The 21,180-nt window shown below is 42.4% G+C and overlaps 1 protein-coding gene across 1 annotated transcript in view; it reads left to right on the top strand.

Moving 5' to 3' along the window:
* Positions 1-4,272: 4,272 nt before the first annotated feature.
* rab2a (RAB2A, member RAS oncogene family) overlaps positions 4,273-21,180 on the top strand; it is a 66,368-nt gene continuing 49,460 nt past the window's right edge. Inside the window, exon 1 of the mRNA XM_048595481.1 lies at positions 4,273-4,429. Coding sequence (XP_048451438.1) covers positions 4,384-4,429 — 46 coding nt within the window. The 5' untranslated portion in view covers positions 4,273-4,383. The remainder of the gene's footprint in view (positions 4,430-21,180) is intronic.

The following is a 21,180-nucleotide window of genomic DNA, read 5'->3' as shown; positions in this document are numbered from 1 at the left end:
GAAATCAAGCGGAGGCTTGGGGACTGCTTTGCAGAACACCTACGCTTGGTTCGCACAAAACAACTGCACCTCCCAGTCGCGAACCATTTCAACTCCCCCTCCCATTCCTCAGACGACATGTCCATCCTGGGCCTCCTGCAGTGCCACAATGATGCCATCCGAAGGTTGCAGGAACAGCACCTCATATTTCGCTTGGGAACCCTGCAGCCCAATGGTATCAATGTGGACTTCACAAGCTTCAAAATCTCCCCTCCCCCTACCGTATCCCAAAACCAGCCCAGCTGGTCCCCGCCTTTCTAACCTGTCCTTCCTCTCACCTATCCCCTCCTCCCACCTCAAGCCCCACCCCCATCTACCTGCTAGCCTCATCCCACCCCCTTGACCTGTTCATCCTCCCTGGACTGACCTATCCCCTCCCTAACTCCCCACCTACACTCACCTTTACTGGCTCCATCCCCGCCTCTTTGACCTGTCTGTCTCCTCTCCACCTACCTTCTCCTCTATCCATCTTCTATCCACCTCCCCCTCTCTCCCTATTTATTTCTGAACCCCCTTCCCCTCCCCCATTTCTGAAGAAGGGTCTAGGCCTGAAACGTCAGCTTTCCTGCTCCTCTGATGCTGCTTGGCCTGCTGTGTTCATCCAGCTCTACACCTTGTTATCTCTGTGAGACTGAGTGCTGGAACGGGAAACTGAGGAGTGGCAAAGTGAAGTCCTAGGTCCTGTGGCACACCTTGGCTTGATGCCAAGAAAAGTGAAGGAACCTTCAAAATCCTGTAATGTACACGGAAGCTCTTAGATGGAAATAAAAACAAAAGTGTAGCGTTAGAGATTTTTCAAATTAACTTATAAGGATTTCTATCATTTCAGTTTTAGTGCTGATGTGATGCAGGGTGTGTAGATTATATATCTCATGCTTACAAACCTCACTGTCTAGTTTCCAGCACAAGGTATGATTCTGCTATTGGACAACATTTCCTAAATTATCCAGACTGCCAAGATTTATACTGGAAATCAATCTAGGATTATCACTTCAGCTTGCAGGGCTTTTTATTTACATGAGCTAGAAGCAATGTAAATATATGGGACCCCATTCCATGTAGGCAAAGGCGTTTATTGTAACATTTTCAATGAGATAGTGTCATGCAGACTGTGATATCCTACCTAGTCTGAGGTTACTAAATTTGACAATTAACCAATCCTGTTGATCATGATGTCAACCATGGTCCAAAAGATCAGTATCTCCTTCTCATGACGGATGAATTGATATTCTTTTTCCAATTTTGGTTTCTTGCACTCCAGTCCTGACGAGTGAAAGAAGAAAAGTTTCAGCCTTTTGTCCCATTTTAGCAATATTTAAGTTCCATACGAGCAAGCAATTATTGGCTTACAAAAGTTGTATCAATCTTTGATACTTGTTTTGCTTCATTCATGTACAGGTATTTCTCCTATAATGTGGTTGTTGCGTTCTTGTGTAGCCTTGCACTGTAGGAAATTGCCATAGAAAATTGCGTTACAGGGAAATCACTATAGAAAGTCAGTATACCTGTACAGCAGAAAGTTTGTGTTATCCAAACAGCGTTCACTATTCATCAATTGCAATACAGCCAATTTGCATTAATGAAGCATGCATTATAGCAGAAATTCCTGTAATAGAGTTCACATTTTATTTGAAAATATTCTTTTGTAATGTCTTCAGATGTCTCACTCTGTTAAAGGTGTTAAGTATGTGTGACTATCATTGCACTGTTGGTAAGCCTTATGTAACCTACTTCTCAAAAGTGGATGAATCTCAGGATATGGCTGGAATGTTAGAAGTTGATGGAGTTTATTTTCCTTTACCCTGCAGGCGTGCTTCCCTTTAGTGCTAAGGCCTTGACCAAGTGCTTCTTCAATTGTTTTGATTCCTTCAGGTGGGTGTTCTTGCACTGCCCAGGAACATGAGCATATGGATCTCTGGGCTCTCCCATTTACTTGTTTAGTTTAGGAAGCCTGGTTGGCATGGACGAGTTGGCCTGAAGCACCTGTTTCTGTGCTGTCTGACTCTATAACTCTACAATCCACTTTTCCCCTTGTCACTGTGGATATTCTTCTCCTTTCCTCTGGCAATCCCACACAAACCCTCCCCCCACCACCCCCATCCCACCCCCGTCCTTCTTTAAGGTGGCTATGAACCCTTTCACTATCTTGGTATTCCTGTGTTTCCATGATCCCATTCCTATCCAGATCCCCATGACCTACCTCAGCCCCTATTAAATTCACAGCTTTTTCTCCTGCCCACCCCAGCACACCTAATTACCCCAGAGGGTTTCCCATCCTAAATAGACAGCTCTATTCTTATTTGTCCCCATTTTCTACTGTGAGTTTCATCTCTCCATCCCAGTATCCTCCCTCCACTCCCTAAGATCTACCAATGCCAGGTCAAGCACACCTTTTAAATTCCATTTCCCATCAGTTCTTTTGATGCAGTGCACTTTTAATTGAATTAGCTTTATTGTCACCTGTACTCAAATGAGTACAGTGAAAAGTTTCTAGTCACTGCATTACAGTGCCATTTCAGGTACAAAGGTAACTAGGTATAGGTTCTTAAGATCAAATTCTTAGAACACGAAAAGAAAATAGAAAAGAAATAAATAGTCCAGCATTATAAGTCATAGGAATAAATTAGAAAAATGAAAAAAGTGAAAAGTTCAGAATATCAGTCTTTCCAACCCAGTCCATATCAGCGCCTAGCCTCAAGGGAGATCGCCATCACCTCATCACCACCTGCACTGGGCCCACCAGTGTAAGGGTCGCATCTCTTCACTACTGGGCCCACTTCACTGGCAGTGCTGAACCCACACTTGCCCCACAACCAAGAGTTCCTGGCTCCACTGTCAGGCCAGAATGCCGGGGAACGACCTCGCTGCCACTGGCCCCGAACATGGGAGAACGGCCTCGTTGCTGCCAGCTTCCTATAGCTGGGAGAACGTCCTCGCTGCTGCTTCCATGGCCTCTGATCGCCAGGAGAAGTCACTCCACTGACCACCCTGCCACAGAAAAGAACAAATAAAACCAAACAAAAAGGAAAATAAAGAAAAGAGCAGAAGCACAAGTTAAACAAAGAAGGAAAGCAGATGGGAGTGGGTCAGCCCCAGAAGAAAGACCGCATGCAGCCCTGATACTCCGCTGCCATCTCGCATCTTTATCTGAACATTTTGAGTTGATTTTTATTCACTCATGGGATGTGGGCTTGTTGCCTATGGCGATATATTTCCAAGTCAAGAGGGTAAGTAGCTTGGAGGGGAACTTTCAGGTGATGGTGTTCCCATGTATCTGCTGCCCTTCTAGATGGAAGTAGTCGTGGGTTCAGAAGGTCCTGTCTGAGGATCTTCGGTGAATTTCTGCAGTGCCTTTTGAAGATTGCGCACAGCACTGCTACTGAGCATCAGTGGTGAAGTGAGTGGTAAGAGTCATGCAGCATGGAAACTGACCCTTCAGTTCAACTAATCCTAGCCGACCATGTTCAAGCATTCATTGCCTGTCCCTAGTTGACCTTGAGAAGGTGGTGGTGAGCTGCCTTCTTGAACCACTGCAGTCCACCTGCTGTGCACTTATCCAAATGTCTTTTAAACATTGTAACCGTACCCACATCGGCAACTTCCTCTGGCCGTTCATTCCACATACGGACCACTCTTTGTGTAAAAGTTGACCCTCATGTCCTTTTTAAATCATTCTCCTCTCATCTTAAAAATATGCCCCCTAGTTTTAAATTCCACCACTTTAGGGAAAAGACCTTTGAAATTCACCTTATCCACATCCCTCATGATTTCATAAACCTCATTCTCCCCTTGATGTTTGTGGATGTGGTGCCAATCAAGAGGACTGCTTTGTCCTGGATGGTGTCAAGCTTCTTAAGTGTTACTGGAATTGTGTCCATGCAGACAACGGAGGAGTATTCCATCACACTCCAGGGAATTGAGCATTTGTGAGCACAGTTGCACGGGAGTTGACAACACTACGAGGGTTTAATTCCACATGAAAGCACAGGAGGCGCTGCCTGTGGAAATAATTCCAGCAGGAGCCCCGGGCGGGTGGACTGGCGCTGTCCGCGGAGGGTAATTCTGGGGCGAACCGTTTGCGAGCACGGTAGCGCGGTCAGCGGAGGTAGTTCCAGCAGGAGCCGCTGGCGAGGTGGCCCTGCGTGTGGTGGTAGTTCCAGCAGGAACCGCTGGCGGGGTGGCGCTGTCCACGGAGGTAATTCCAGCAGGCGTCACAGGAGGGCGGAGTGGCGCTGTCTGTGGAGGGTGTCGCACGGGTAGTTCCGGTGCTGACGTCGGCAGGAGCCAGTTATTGCTGAGGCGGCGGCGGTAGTAGTTCGAGTGCGCAGCGAGCACCGGCTCACGATGGCGTACGCTTACCTTTTCAAGTACATCATCATCGGGGACACAGGTGAGCTTTGAGTGCCAGGCTACTGGGGCCGCGCACGCAGGGAAGCGGCACCGAGAGGCCTTCCCTCCGTCTTCCCCCCCCCACCCCACGGGCCCAGCGGCTGCCACCTCACCCTGGTCCGGCCCACCGCCTTCAGCAGCCTCCGGGGCCGGGATAAGGGGCTGTCGGCCTCCCCGGAGCGGGGAGAGGGACCTGGGCCGCGGCGGGGAGGCTGTAGTGCGGGCCTATGGGGGTGGTGCGGAAGGGAGTATATCCCCCCGGGGCTGAGAGAACGGCTGGGATTCTCTGAGGGGTACAGCCGGATAGCGGCCTTCTCTGTCGCTTAAAGCATCTGTGAGGAGGAGGAGGAATCCAATTTGAGGTAGAGGCCGAGGCCTCGCTGTGTGCCCTGGGCTCTAGGTTTAAATGTTAGCCCCCTGTCTGGCTGCTGGTCTTCCTCCCTCTGTCTTGGATGGAGACGCTACTGTCAACAACCGGCTTCCTCGGGAGTGGGGATAAATGAGGCTAACTCCGCTAGAATTGTTTTAAATAGTTCGCTTTCTATTGATACGAGTTGAACCAGAATCAGCGACACTTTCATATGTGAAGTGAGGTGGCACTAGGTGAGATTCGCCAAGATTGTGTTTTTTTTGGGAGAACAATCCTGTCTTGCCCATTGGGTGATCCTTTTCCTGAATTTTGCAGAACCGGCTTTTATGGTGTGGTTTGGAGCATTGTGGGATCTCTGTGGGAGGAACAAGAATTAAGTGAGGCAGTTTGACCATTTGGAAGAATTGGTGAGATGACAAAAGTAAAATGCTGGTTGCATGTAACTTGCAGGGTGTGAGGTAATCACAGTTTAGGAATGTGCTTTAAGTAAGGGGTCCAGGTATATCACACTCTGGCAACATCAGTTACTAGTTAGTGCTTTCAAATGCATCTCGTTGCCACCTTACCACTAACATTTAATAGCAGTAAAACTGCTTGCACAACACATACTCTTATGGTGGTGTCTCTAATAATGTTTTTTCTTTTTTAAAAAAGCAGTTTTGTGAATCAGTCCTGATGCATGCTGTGATTTATTTGTATTTTACCTCAAAAATCACTGTCCCTGCTGTTTTGCTTAAACCTTTGTATTAGTGCACTTGTGTACCTACAATGGGCATCAAAATTTAATGGTCCTCTGAACTGAGTGTTTAGATATCCTAATGACCTGTTGGTGCTACTTCTGAATTAATGCTGCATAATTGTAAAATTGACAATCTTTATGCTAAGGACTGTTCTCAAGTGTTTCTGCTGTTCATGGCAACAGTTCAAAAAGCTTTTCAAGGGAAAAGTAGTTGCATAATAAAGTTGTCAATACACAGGTAAAAAGATTGAAAATACAAATTAAAGGCAATGGAAGTGTCATGCTGACAATAGTATTGTAAAAATAAAACAGGCAGAAGTTCTACAGAATTGTATCATGGTTGAGTTATATTGTTTTTATTCATTCATGAGATGTAGGTGTCTCTGGTTGCACTAGTATTTATTGTCTATCTCTGGTTGCGCTTGAAGATAGTAGTGAATTGCCTTCTTGACCTGCAGCAGTGTACTTGCTGTGAGTAAACTACAATGACATGGGGAAGAAGTTCCAGGATGTTGATCTAGTGACAATGAAGGAATGGTGATTATATTCCCAAGTCAGGGTGGTGAGTGCCTGGAGAGGAATTTACAGGCAATGATGTTGCCATGAATTGGCTGGCGTTGTGCTTTTAGAAGGTAGTAGGCATGAGTTTGGAAGGTAGTGTCTCAGGACCCTTGGTGAAATTCTACAATGCATTTTGTAAATGGTACAAACTTCAGCTGATGAGCATCGTGGTGGAGGGAGTGGATGTTTGAGGATGTGGTGTCAATCAAGTGGGTTGCTTTGTCCTTGATGTTGTCAGACTTTGGGTTTTAATAGAACTGCACAGACAGAAAAGTGGAGTTTTCTATCATGCTTCTGTTTGGTGCCTTATTGATGGTGGACAGGCTTTGGGGAAGCTCAGGTACTGTTACTCACTGCAAGATTCCTAGCATCTGATTTTGCTCTTGTAGTTTGTCACTATTGTAGTTCAGTTTCTGGTCACTGGTAACCTCAGGGTGTTCAGTGGGGATTCAGTGATTATGACCTTTAACGTCAAAAGTGATGATTAGAGTCTGTCTTATTGAAGATAGCCATTGCCTTGCATTAGTGTGGCGCAAATGAAATTTGCGACTTGTCACCCCTAACCTGTATAATGTCCGGGTCTTGCTCCATTTGGCCATGGACTGCTTCAGAATAAATTACATAATCAAGGTTTGTTTTTTCAAAACTTAAATTTTTGTTTGTCAATTGCCCAAACACTTCCAAACCCACAAACTCAGCATCTAGGAAAAAAGATGAACAGACATGTGGGAACACCACCCCTGCAAGTTGCCCTCTGAGGCACTTACCATCCTGACTTGAAACTATATCACTGTTCTTTCAGCACCACTGAGACAAAATCATGGAACTTCCTTTTAACCATTGTGGGTGTTCTTCAACTCAAGGACTGCAGTGGTTTGAAATGGCAGCTCACTGCCCATTCACCACAGCAATTGTGGATGGACAATAAATGCTGGCCTAGTTTGTGACACCCATGTCCTTTGAATTAATAAAAGACTTAACAAACCCAAAAACGGCAGATGGAGTGACAGATAGCTATGATGTAATTAAGTGTGGAATAGACTTGAGAATCAATGTTTCTCAGTCACCTGTTGTACTGAAAGTATTGAAGAAATGTTATACTAAGTCTTTGCAAGAAGAACCATAAATCAATTAGTTGTAATTAGGTAGTAAATTTGGAAATGGCATGCCAAATTACAAATTGAGTGCTCTTGACCCTTCTGATTAGTCCTGATGAAGGATCAGTCAACAAAATGAAAATGTCTGTGGTAAGTTGAGCTTGGCAAGGTGTGGTGGAATTAGACTTGAACAGGTGTCAAGGCTATGGATGTCTTTCCTGGCATGTTAATATGGAGGTTGTGAAATAGGGGGAAACATTTTATTTATAAAATACTCTAGGCAATTGAAGCAGCTTGAGTTATTTGAACTGACAAATGACTTTGGAGAAGATATAATTCAAAAGATTTTGACCCTGGAAGGTGAAATATCAAAGTTCCACAGCATCAATTCAGTGTTTCAGTTCATGCTTTCTTATCATGTCAATTTTGTTCAGATATTTTTCCAGCAGCAGTGATGCAGTGTTTGTCTTAATATATTTCTAATCATCGGAGTGGCTATCAGTACTTTAACGATCACTTTTTTCTTGGGTGTTAATTCAGTGGCTAGTACCTCTGATTGTCTGTTCTACTGAAATGCCCCAGTTAGGCTGTTACACAGCCCTTAAATAGAACAATATAATCCTGGGAAGTTTCAGCAAACTGTTTTGAGTGGAACATACCTTGGATATTGACCTCAAGCAAGTTTGGCCAGAAACTGGGCACTATTAAACTGAGGTAGCAAGAATTGCAGATGCTGTAGTCAGAGATAACAAATTGTAGAGCTGGAGGAACACAGCTGGCCAGGCAGCGTTGAAAGCTGACGTTTCGGGTTGGGACCCTTCTTCAGAAATAACGGAGCCAGTTGGCTAGATAGATGAGAAGAATATGGTGCAGAATAAAACCAAGAGCACTGGTTCAATCTTCTACCTGCTGTGGTAGATCATGGAGGTCTGCCTCCATACCTTAACCATTCTACAGAATAAGTTATCTTTTTGCTATGCGTTAATTGTCTCTATTGCAGAGGTACCTATGGTCCTTTTGTGGATAATGGTTCCTTACTCAATTCAAATATATTTATTTGAAAATGCTTTCCGCAAACACAGTGGTGCCAATCATACTACATCTGTGCTTATTAAGTTGTATGGGCAAACTACACATCTGAAGAATCATAAATCCGTGTAAGCAATCTGCTCCTCAATGAGCAAAATAATTACAGAAATTACACCTGATTCAATAATTCGCAACACATCAGCTCAACAAGGATACAAAGAAGCTTGATTGGGTTTGCCCACTTGAATTATGTTGTTTTATTGGGACAGCACAGGCAGCTTATCAATTACTACAATTGTTCTATGATTTCAAAAACATTATCAGCTTTAGAAGTAATTTTGACAATTCTATGCTATTTTTGGTGTAAGTTTTGCCTTTTGGGTCAAAGACTTCACCTAATTTGGAAGGTTAAATGCTCAAACCCATCCCAGAGACTGGAGTACATCATCAAGGTTGATACTTCAATGCAGTACTGAGGGAATGTCTTCATTCAGTTTTGATATTAAACAAAAGCCCTGCCTCCTCCCTCAAGACTATTTTGAAGAATTGGGAAATTTTCTATTATGTCCTTGGCTAATGTATTTCTGTTAGCCAACACCATTAAAACAGGCCTATTCTTCTGGTCATTTTCACTGCTGCTTAGGAGCTGTATGTGCACAAGTTGGTTGCATTTCCCAACATTACAGCAGTCATTCCATCTTTTAAAAGTACTCCATTGGCTGCACATTGCCTTGGGATGTCTTCCAGGTGCTGTCCTTTGCTTTGACTCTAACTTAATATTTGGCTTAACAAGAAAATAAGCAAGACTGAATTCAAAACTTTGTTTAGAACTCTTAGGCATGTATAAAAATGGTAGGTGTGAAGTATTGGACTTTGCCAACAGCAACAAGGAAATCTTGTCAATCACATGAAGCATTAAAGCTCTTTTATTTTGTTCTTTCCTCTTGTAATTAGTGTTTGACTCTGAGCAGCCCATATCAACTGAGGTTCTATTGCTTTTTATTGTCTGTGTTCTATTAGTTTGTATTGTAATATGCTGGTGTAATTTGTGAATTGGTCTCGTTGAGGATGAGAGCTTGGAGATATAGAGTATAATAATGCATTTCTGTGTGGGCTTCAAGAATCTGAGAATGTTCCTTCAATTAATTAAAATCACAGGCCTTCCCACATTTGTGATAAGTGGAGCTTTGAGATTGAGGTTGCCGTGTATCTTGGTTTGCTTAAAATCTCTACTGTCAAAATAAATGAAAAAGGCAAGCCAATCTAAGTGGAAAATATTTTCATTTTTCAACTTGTTCATTTTTTATAGTCTGACCTTGTACAATAAAAGGCAACGAGAAGCATTGGAAAAAATGCACTGTGAAGCTGTGGGAAAGCAGTGATCTTTTTCTGGTTTGCTTTCTGTCTTTGGACATGCCAATGTAGTCAAACACAGACATGTTTTCAAGCTGCTGTACAAAATCCCAGTGCATCTCTACAGCCTTTGTGCCCTCAGCTGAGGAAACCTGCCTATGAGGAGTGGGCATTTGTAGGACCAGCAGGTATCATGGCAATTATCTTCCTTTTTCTATTGATATATTTTTGTCCATTTTATTGACCCCCAACCTTAAATGCTGGAGCTCAACCAGATGGTTATGTTCACGTTGTGTTGCATGGCTAGTATCTTGACATGCAAAATAATGTCATGTTGTGGACTTGACTATCACAATATGCAGTAACTTTTTTGATACCATCCATCTCTCTGTTGACCATTGTAGTGGCATGTTCCTTTTTCTCATTGCATGTTTCATCTTGAAACATGTAAAAAATGATCTGATAAAAGCTGACAAACTTTCTGGTGTCATCAACATTAAATATGCTGTTTGTGCATACTCGTTCAGGATGTAGATGTAGCTACCATTGCTATGTATCATTTTGTGCTCTAGCACAGTCTAATCCACTCTTGGCACAGTCACATGACAAGCATCCACAGGTTCAGCTAATCCAGAATTGCCAGTCAGGCACTTCAGCTTGTTGTGGGTGCTGTGCTATTAATTTCTTCTCCTGTCAGTCGAGTGGCTGACAATTTCAGTTTCTGGCTATTTGAATTTGAATCATTGCTATTTCCCTGTGGATCATATAGAAATCCTAACCAGCATTGAGAATTTTCAACTATGGTTCAGAGGCAGTTCTAAAAGTTGAATATTGTGGGTCCAAGCTGTACTTGAGAGAGTTCAACAATAATCCAAAATGACACTTATTACTGCTGCACACTTTGGATGTTTGATTTACAGATTAAAGTTGTCCCTCCCACTTTCCTAATAGGAATAACTTCAAGAATTGCCTGGGTTTCTGCCTTGATAGTTCTCTGCATGAGTATCGCTAAAATGGATTATCTAGTCATTTATTTCACTATTGATTGTGTAGCCTTTCTCTGTGTAAATTGGTCATTGCATTTCCCGGCATTAGAACAGTGACTTCGCTTGAATATATAAAGTATGGTAAAACACGACTCCACGGAGGATTTTGAAATTTTTCTTGTGTAGAATTTATCACAGTTCTTTGAAAAGGATTGTGAAAATATAATGCTAAACCACTAGTAAGCTGTTTTGTGCATTCTTATGGTGCAAAGATAAACGGATGAATGAAAACCCTCAAGCAATTTTTGTAAATTTTAAAACCTGAGGCAAAGCTTCAATTTTCAGTAAGTGACTAAAATTATTTGGATTTACATTTGGGCTCTAATGTTCAGTGATCTGATTGTGTTCTCAATAAATGGACCAATTATAACTTTTATCACTTTAGTTATGTATTGTAAATCTTTTTATGTAAACAGGATTTCTGGTGCATGGAGTAAGGCCCATAGAGCAGGTGTAGCTCCAATGATTTCAGTGGCCATGGTTTTGAACATAATTTCTTTGGGATATTATTTACAGAATTAGTTTGCCAGACTTAATGCCACTTTGGTATTGGTGCTCATCTATCAGGACAGACATTAGTGGACACCCAGCCTCTCATGCTTCCATTTATGGAATCATCAGTTTCTTTAAAATTCTCTACTGATGCCTCATTATTGGGGGGAGCTTGTGTTTCAATATACCTGACTCCTCTCGGGAGCCAAGAAGGACTGGGGCATCATTTGTCAAATCTAGTTATACTATCATTGTGAAGGTGCTGTACGTGTTTGCGGCTCTCTATCAACACAAATTCTGCATTCAGCTGCATCCTTTCAACATCTACTTTCATTGTGTGCAAAGCTTTGGACTTTCTGGTCACGCTGAAAGTGACAGCACTCAATGTTGATATTGCGAGCTACCCACAAGGACCTAGAGATCTATGGAATGAATTTTACCTGTCTGCACTAAATTTTTTTTTGCCAAGTAAAGGCATACAGTAACTGTCATCATGCAACTAATCACATTGGAAAAAATTCTCACAGCAAATAAAACGTTATATTTATCTTTCACTTATCTAAATGATAGTGCAAAATAAAGATGAGGCATACATAAGCTGGAGTGGCAAACTTCCTCAACTATATTAAAACTATGGTATTATAACAGAAAAGCTGTACAAAAATAAAACTTGATTTCTGAGCAGCTGTTCTGCATGAGTTTGACTTGGTACTCTGAAATGCTTACAACACCTCGTTAACAAGGTGCAACCTTTACAGGGACTTTAATAGCAATGTTACAGTCCAGAAGGGGATGTTCTCTTCAGTAATTTTCTGAAGTTCGCCATTGGCGGAGAAGTCAGCATTACCCTGTGAAAGAGTGGCGAACCACTGAGCAACTTCAGGATATCTGCAATTGACAATAACTATGCAGACATCAATAATTACTGAGTTTTGCATGTTAAGGTGTTGGCAGCTTCACCATTGTTACATCCCCAAAATCCAAACCAAGGAAACAATCATGTAACAAGTCAGCTGACTTATCATAAGTATTAAAATATTCGGCCAAGATGTTGCCGAATTAAAATGCAAATTGTATCCTTTGAGCTTAGACGTTGACGTTTTGCTTAATTTAAGTCAGGTGACAAGATTACATTTTGGTTTTTAAAAAAAATCAACTTTGAACCATTGTTTTAATATAGTACTGCAGCAATTTTCTTCAGTTACCAGGAAATATAGTAAATTTTGGTGATTTCTTTAAAAAAGAATTGAATACTTCAAACTAGCTCACTTTTAAAGAAAGACAAATGTGTACTCCAATAATTAGCTCAGGCTTGGACACCCTTTATTGATTTCTACAGCTTCATCTTTGTGCCTGTGTGGCCCAGCTGGAGAACAGCACAACTTCTAGGTAATGGTAGACTAAAGTGGAATAGTTAGGAAATATCCAAACATTAGACTTTTTTTACTTTACTGTTGCATAGAAGTGCTTCTGATATGACATCAACCATGTGGTTCTTTTCTTTAAATTTCTAGGACAAGTAGTTATTAATTCATTTTTTGTGCTGCCTGAAATCTAGTGTGTCATAATCTGAGTTTTTACAACATGGAACGAGGCGCTTCAGCTCATACCTGTGTTGGTTGTCATATATCTACATATACTAAACCCATTTTCCAGCACTCTGCCTGCAGCCTTTTGGCGCACTATGGCATTTCGAGTGTTCACCTAAATAGTTCTTAAACATCTTGAGGATTCCTGCCTCTACCAGCTGGTTTCAGATACACATAGCCTTCTGGGTGAATTTTCTTTCCTCCATCCCCCCTCTCATCCTCCTGCCCTTTATCTTCAAAACTGTGTGCCCTTGTTATTCATCCCGTACTAAAGGGGCTAGTTTTTTTTTTCCCTGTCTATGCCCCTCAGAACTTTGTACATCTCATTCAGATCACCCCTTGGAAAAGAAGGTTGTGAAAAATGACCCCATGCTATCTAGTCTCTCTTCATAGCTGAATCACTCCGACCCTGGTGCCTCTCTAGTGCAGTCACATCCTCCCAATACTTTAGGAGCCAGAACTGCCCAGAGTAATCCAGCTGTGCCCTAATGAGCATTATATATAGCTCCATCATAACCCCTCAGCTCTTGTATTCAATGCGATGCCTTCCACAGCAGCTCTCGAATACATCTCATTACTTTTGAAACCTGCTAAAACTGTTAATACATCCTCACCATGCTAATTTGTTCAAGTATGTCACAGTTCCCCTGCTTGATTTCCTAGACCTACGTAGTACCAGTTGTGAATGCAGATGTAAAGCACTCATTTAGAGCCTCAGCTATAGCTTTTGGTTCCACACAGTGCCATTTTGGTTCCTGTTGAGTCCTACTCTTTCCCTGTTCTGCGCTTACCCTTAATGCAAATAAAATGCCTTTGGCTTTTCCTTACTGTTCCTTGTTTTGTTTTCCTCTTAAGTGGCCCCAGCAGTTTGCGTTCCTCCAGAGCATCTCCTGTTTGAGTTTTCAGTATCTGCTAAAGATTTCTTCTTTATCCAATCTTGTACATCCCTTAACCATTGAAGGTTCTCTGCACTTGGTCCCACCTTCACCTTTATGGGAATATGTTAGTCCTGCATGTTCGCTGTTAATCTTTTGAATGTCTCCTACTGCTCTGAAATGGATTTAATTGCAAGGAGTTGCTCCAAATCCATTTTGGTCAGGCCCTGTCTTATTAAGATCAACCTTCCTCAATTCAGAACCTTTTTATTTCTGGTATGCTGTTATCCTTACCATAATTTTCTTAAATCTTGCTGAATTATAATCACTCACTGAAATACTCCCCCAGTGCTACACCTACTATTTGTCCTGCTTTGTTCCTGAAAATGAGAATGTCCTGAGACAGACATGCACTGGCTTTCAAAGTTCTCCTGGGAACATTAAGAATTCTACCCCCTCTGTCATACTTTGTCTATTCCATTTAATAGTGAGGAAGTTAAAAATTCCCTCCTGTTATCACTTATTTTAACGCTCAATTTGCCTACATAGCTTTTTAAAGCTAAGTTTGGAACTAGCATTAGATACTATTTCCTGTTGGAGCTAAGTCTCTTTTGAGGGCTGAATGTGGCTGGAAAGGGAAGTGCATTGATGAGTTTGTTCTTTTTTTTTTGTGCACTTGTTATGGCCTGCTGAACTGATTTTTGTGGTAAGCATTCTTTGTCAGCATTAATCCTAAATTTGAAAGGATAATATATTTAGACTGGATGTTGAAACATGCACAGCATGAAAATTGTTCATGTCCACAATTAAATTTTGCTTGAAATGTTTTTGTGACATGTCTGGGGAACATGGGACTTGACCTGGGCCTTTTGGCACAGAGGTATGGGCATTATCCCTGTGCCAAGTTTGCTGGATTTCTGCCCCCTCTCTGCATAATAGATCATATTGATTAATTTAATTTGCCCCTTGCTTTGACTTGAACAGTTCTTGTTTACACCAAAGAACTGTATTGCCTTTGGGATATTTATTTTCCCTATGAAAGTGTAACGAAAACATTCACCACTTGTAATCCTGACCCCTGGTGAAAGTTACAGAATTTAAAACTCCATTACCCAAAGTGTAGCCACTGATTATTATCGTATTTTAATTGCACTGTTCGTAGGAATTCAGTGCAGTAACGAAATTTGAATTATAGTAGTAGGATGCTTAACTTCTAATTCAGACATTTTGTTGGAATGTTTAATGCCAATTGATTTCGAAGTAAGATTCCTAATTAGTGTGCAGTATGGATTAGAATCTTAAAACTAATCAAGGGTGGGCCTGATGTCTGTAGGGGGCTCTTCAGGCAGGCTGCACTAACTGCAACTGTATTCTTGTTTTATGCAGCATGACTTTATTTCATCTGCTCAAGGGGGAGATGATGTACTGTTGAGTCACTGTTTATTTTATCACTGCAACTAAATTGAGACTGGAACAGCTAATTTCAAGATGTGCTCAATGAAAGCTCAAAGACATACAAAAACAAAATTTGTTTTTTATTCATTTGTGGGATGTGGGTGTCGTTGCCTGACCAGCATTTATTGCCTGTCCTTGTTGCCCTAGAGAAGGTGGTGCTGAGCAGCTGCCTTGATCCAAAGATGCTGCCAGCAACTGCGAAGAAAAAAAACAGTTAACGTTTCGGGTCTGATGACCCTTCCTCGGAACCTGCTGAGCCTCCAGCAACTTTTTTTTTTGTTTCTGACTTACAGCATTCGTAGTTCTTTCAGTTTTTTATTTAGCTTTGAATCACTGCAGTCCACCAGCTGTGGGTTGACCCAAAATGCCATTAGGGATGGAATTCCAGCATTTTGACCCATTGACAGTGAAGAACCGGCGATATATTTCCAAGTCAAGATGGTGAGTGGCTTGGAGGGGAACTTGCAGGTGGTGTTCCCATGTATCTGCTGCCCTTGTCCTTCTAGATGGAAGTGGTAGAGTGTGGAAGGTGCTGTTTGAGGATCTTTGAATTTCTGTAGTGCATCGTGTTGACAGTACACGCTCCTGCTGAGTGGATGCTTTTGGATGTAATGTCAAGGTTCTTGCGTGTTGTTAGGACTGCACTCATCCAGTCCAGTAGGGAGTATTCTATTACACTCCTGACTTGTGCTAATGTAGATGGTGGACAGGCTTTGAGGAGTTGGGAGGTGAGATACTTGCCACAGTCTTCCTAGCTTTTGACCTGCTCTTGTAGCCAAGAGGTGGTTAGATTGTCTCTCGTTGGTGATGGTCATAGTCTTACATTTGTGTGGCACAAATGTTACTTGCCACTTGTCAGCCCAAATCTGGATATTGTCCAGATCTTGTTGCATTTGAACATGGACTGCTTCAGTTTCTGCGGAGTGACGAATGGTGCTGAACATGTGCAGTCATCAGCAAACACCCCCATCCCTGACCTAATGGTGGGGGGAAAGTCATTGAAGCAGCTGAAGATGGTTGGGCCTCGGACACTACCCTGAGGAACTCCTGCTGAGATGATTTGACCTCCAACAACCACGACCATCTTCCTACGTGCTGGGTATGATTCCAATCACCGGGGTGTTTTCCCCCTGATACCCATTGATTCCACGGCTCCTTGATGCCACACTCCGGTCAAGTGACAGCCTTGACATCAAGGCTGTATTCTCACTTCATCTCTGGAATTCTGCTTTCTATTTTTGTCCATGTTTGGTGCCAAGGCTGTAGTGAGATCAGGAGCTGAGTGGCCCTGGCAGAACCCAAACTGGGAGTCACTGAGCAGGTGCTGTTTGATAGCACTGTTGATGACACCTTCCATCACTTTATTGATGATCAAAGGTGGGCTGATGAGGTGGTAATTAGCCAAGTTGGATTTGTTCTGCTTTTTATTTACAGGACGTTCTTGGATAAATTTCCATGTTGTTAGGTAGATACCAATGCTGTAACTGTTGGGGAAGAGCTTGGCTTGGAGCACTAGTCTTCAGTACTATTGCCGGAATGTTGTCAGGGCCTGTAGCCTTTGCAGTGCCCAGTGTCTCCAGCTGTTTCTCTATCACTTGGAGTCAACTGAATTAGCTGAAGACCGATATCTGTAATGCAGGGGGCCACTGGAGGAGGCAGAGATGGATCATGCACTCGGCACTTCTGGCTGAAGATTGCTGCGAAAGCTTCAGCCTTATCTTTTTTTTGCACTGATGTGCTGGGCTCTTCCATCTTTGGGGGTATTTGTGGAGCCTCCTCTTCCAGTGAGTTGTATACTTGTACTGCCACATCCAGTCGTGAATGGCAGTGGACTGCAGACCATAGATCTGATTGGTTGGTTGGGGAATCGCTTAGCTCTGTATCACTTGCTGAGAACAGAGATACAACACAGGAGCAGGCCCTTTGGCCCTCAACTGGTGCTGATCATCATGCCCTGACTAAAAAAACAAACCTGCCCTTATCCAACCATGTCCCTCTATTCCCTCCCCATTCATGTAACCATCCAGACACCTCTTAAATGTTGCCAGTGTGCCTGCTTCCACCACCTCTAGCAGTGCATTCCAGGCCCCTACTACTCTCTGCGTGAAAGACTTTCCTCGTACATTTCCCTTAAACTTTTTGACGTCTCACCTTGAACTTTAACCCTGGGAAAAAGTCTGACTATCCACCTTGTCTATGCCTCTCATAATTTTGTAGACCTCTATCAGGTCTCCTGTCAGCTGCCTTCTTTCCAGTGAAAACAATCCTGGTCTTTTTAACCTTTCCTCATAGCCAATGCCCTCGAGACCAAGTAACACCCCGGTGAGCTTTCTCTACACTCTCTCCAAAGCTTCCACATTCTTCTGGTAATGTGACAAAAACCGTACACAATACTCCAAATGCGGCGTAAAATGGGTTTTATATAGCTGCAACATGGTTTGCCAACTCTTGTACTCCACACCCTCTTCAATGAAGACAAGCATGCCATATGCTGCCTTAATCACTTCCTCACCTGTGCTGCCACTTCTGGGGAACAATTGAACTGCATGCCCAGATCTGTCTGTTAATGTTCCTAAGGGTTCTGCCATTTACAATATAATTCACACCTAAATTTGATCCTCCAAAATGCATCACCTCATTTGTCTGGATTAAACTCTATCTGCCGATTCTGTGCCCAAGTTGCCAATCTATCTCTTTCCTGTTATATCCTATCTCAATTCTCAGCACTATCAGCAACTCCACCAATCTTCATGTCATCTGCAAACTTACTAATCAGACCACCCACATTTTCCTTCAGATCATTTATACATACTACAAACACCAGAGGACCTAAGACTGATCCCTGTGGAACACTGCTAGTTACCGGTCTCCATTCTGAGAAATGCTCTTCCACCGCTACCCTCTGTCTTCTATGACCAAGCCAATTTTGTATCCATCTAGCCAGCCCACCCCGAATCCTATGTGATTTTAGTTTTTGAACAAATCTGCCATGTGGGACTTTATCAAATGCCTTATTCAAGTCTCTTTAAACTACATCCACAGCCCTTCCCTCAACAACTATCTTTGTTGCCTCTTCAAAAAACTTGATCAGGGTGATGAGACATGACCTTCCCCATACGAAACCATGCTGCCTGTCACTAATTAGTCCATTTTCTTCCAAATCTGCATATATCCAGTCCCTCAGTATCTTCTCCAAGAGTTTCCCCACCAGATGTCAAAACCCATCAGTCTATGATTTCCTGGATTATCCCTGCTTCCTTCCTTAAACAAGGGATCAAGATTGGCTAATCTCTAGTCCTCTGGAACCTCTCCTATGGTCAAGGAGGATGTGAAGATTTCTGCTTGTGCTTCAGCTATTTCTTCCCATGCCTCTTGCAGTAACCTGGGATAGATCCCATCTGGCCATGGGGACTTGGCTACCTTAATACAATTTAGGATACCCAAAACTTCCTTCATAATATACTGACATTGAGTATTCAGACACTCATCCCTGACCTTAACATCAGTCATGTCCTTCTCGGTGAATACAAGTACAAAGTACACATTAAGGATCTCCCACTTCGTGTGGCTCCATGCATAACTTCCCTCCTTTGTCCTTGAGGGGGCCGACGCTTTCCCTTGCTACCCTCTTTCTTCTAATGTATGCTTAAGTCTTGGGATTCTCCTTGACCCTGTTTGCTAAAGACATTTCATGGCTCTTTAAGCCTTCCTCATTCTGCATTTTAAGTTCCTTCCTAATTTCTCTATCCTCAAGGGTTTAGTCAGGGCTTTGCTACTTGTGCTGTTTGTAGTCCAAGTAGTCCAGTTTGGAGGCTTCACCAGGTTGACACTTCATCCTCATGTATGCCTGGTGCTGCTCCTGGCATACCCTCCTGCACTCTCCATTGAACCACGGTTGATCCTCTGGCCTGATGGTAATGGTTGAGTGGGGGATATGCTGGGCCATGAGGTTACAGATTACAAGAACAAAATGTAAACCGAAGTAGACCATCCAGCCCTTTTGAGCCTCCTTGGGCATTCATTCTGTCTAATCTTGGCCTCGCTCCACTTGCCTGACGCTGTTCCATAAATCTTCACCTCATAATAGTACAGGAATCTGTCTATTGTCTACCCAAAGACCCATTAAGATAGCAATGTCCAAGATTCTCAACCTTTTGAAAGAAGTGCTTCATCATGGTCTTAAAATGGGGATTTTCTTCACGCTGAAAGTGTGCCCTCAGGTTTTTGGTTTCCTACTGCAGAGGAAATCTTAAACCTGGAACAGCTCAGAAATAGGTCAATATGCTGCCCCTATGCCAGTTGACTTGACTAAACTAACCACCATTCTAGTTTCCCTCCCAAGCACCTGGTCTGTAGCCTTGCAGATGACAGCACTTTGGGTGAAGATTCAGGCTCCTTTTTTTTTAAACTGAAGGTTTCTCCCTCCTAGCAAATTTCAGACACCCACCATCCTCTGGGTGCAAAAGTATTTCCTCGTTCCTTTAATCGTCCTGCGAAACTTCAGTCTGTGGCCCTTGGGAATTGCAAGAGGAAATTGGTCCATTCTATCCAAGCCCCTCGTTACTTTACACCTCGATTTGAGCTCAGCCGCCTCTGCAAGGAAAGCAACCCTAGCTTGTGCTATCTTTTCTTATACCTACAGTTTTCAAGCCCTGACAACATTCTTGTCAATCTCCTATACTCTCTGAAGCGATTGTCCTTTTCTAGTGATCAGAATTTAACCCAAATCTCCACCTGCAATCTAACCAATATCTTGTATAGTTCCAGAACTTATTCCCTGCACTTATATTCAGTACTTTGCTCAAACTTTCAATATCTAGCATGACAAGCCACTAGCTGCTGCCTCTGATACACTCCTTTTTCTGGGCTGACATGTTTGTAGGTTCAACCATTCCTCATAGAATAACCTTCTCTCCTCTTTGAATTTTCTTCAAACTGCCTTCAATGTGAGTATATTCCCCTGAAATAAGGAGACCAAGCCTACAAAATGCCGTTGATGCGGTCTCACCGACACTTTGCAGTTGGGATAGAAATTTCCAACTTTTGAAGTCTCTCCTTTCTGTCAAGTTGACATTCTATTTGCATTCCTAATTAATTCTGCCTCAGCTTTGTCTTTGTACGAATACAGCTAGATCCCTCTGTACAGCAGCATTCAATTTAAATAATCTTGTTTTTATTTTTCTCCTGCCCAAGTGAATAAATTCACGTGCACGTTATGGTGTATTTGGCAGTTCTTGCCTGCCTATTTAATCTATTTTCATCCCATTTTGTTCTCCTCAAATGTGCCCTCACCTGGTTTTGTATGATGACAAACTTGGCAACAATGTACTTAAAGCCTTCATCAAGACATCAGTATAGATTGAGGGGAGTAGTGGAGGTCCCAACACTGATCACTGTAGCCCTTGTCAAATTAGTCCTCCAGCCCTGTTAATATATTATCCCCAAAATCTCTCAATTATCTTTATGCAGGAGCTTATTGAATGCCTTTTGGAAATCCAGGTATACAATTCGTGTTGTACACTATCTATGCTGCTCATTATTTCCTCAAGTTACTTTTAACATGATTTCCCTCTCTCAAGACATGTTAATTCTGCCTGGTTTGTATTAATATTTTCTAAATGTATTAAGATTTTGAGAAAATCTGCTGCTTTTAAAATAGATTCCAGTGCTTTCCTAATGAGATGTATTGCTTTGAGTCACCCTCCCTGGATTTTACATTTTCAGCTTCCCAATTCATGGGGATCTTTTCACCACTGATGGATGTTTTGAAGGTTGCAATCAAATGGACCCAGTGACCACTTTTTAAAACTAAGTCGAACCGCTGTCAGCATTTGGTCACAATAGTCTGAGTACTCCTTTTTTTTTCTCCAGTGATTTATTTTGGATTCCTTTATTCCTCCCACTTGCCCTTGATTTTCTATTATTGGGATGGTTTGGTTTGACAGGCAAGATATTTGTTCACAGCCTGTCATTTCCTTAATTCTCATCTCTGCTTCTAAGGAACTCGCATTTACTTCAGTTATACTGCTTTATCTGCAGAAGCTTTTACTGTCTTATTGCTAATTCATGCTTGCTTGCGTATGGTTTTAATTTGATAGCTTCCTCATTCCTTTTTCATCAATGGTTCATCTTGCTCTTAAAGTCAT

Source organism: Rhincodon typus, chromosome 4, assembly GCF_021869965.1.
Source record: "Rhincodon typus isolate 14 chromosome 4, sRhiTyp1.1, whole genome shotgun sequence".
In the NCBI taxonomy this organism is placed as follows: Eukaryota; Metazoa; Chordata; class Chondrichthyes; order Orectolobiformes; family Rhincodontidae; genus Rhincodon; species Rhincodon typus.
The sequence above is the reverse complement of the archived record's forward strand: the minus strand, read 5'-3'. Positions and strand labels throughout refer to the sequence as shown.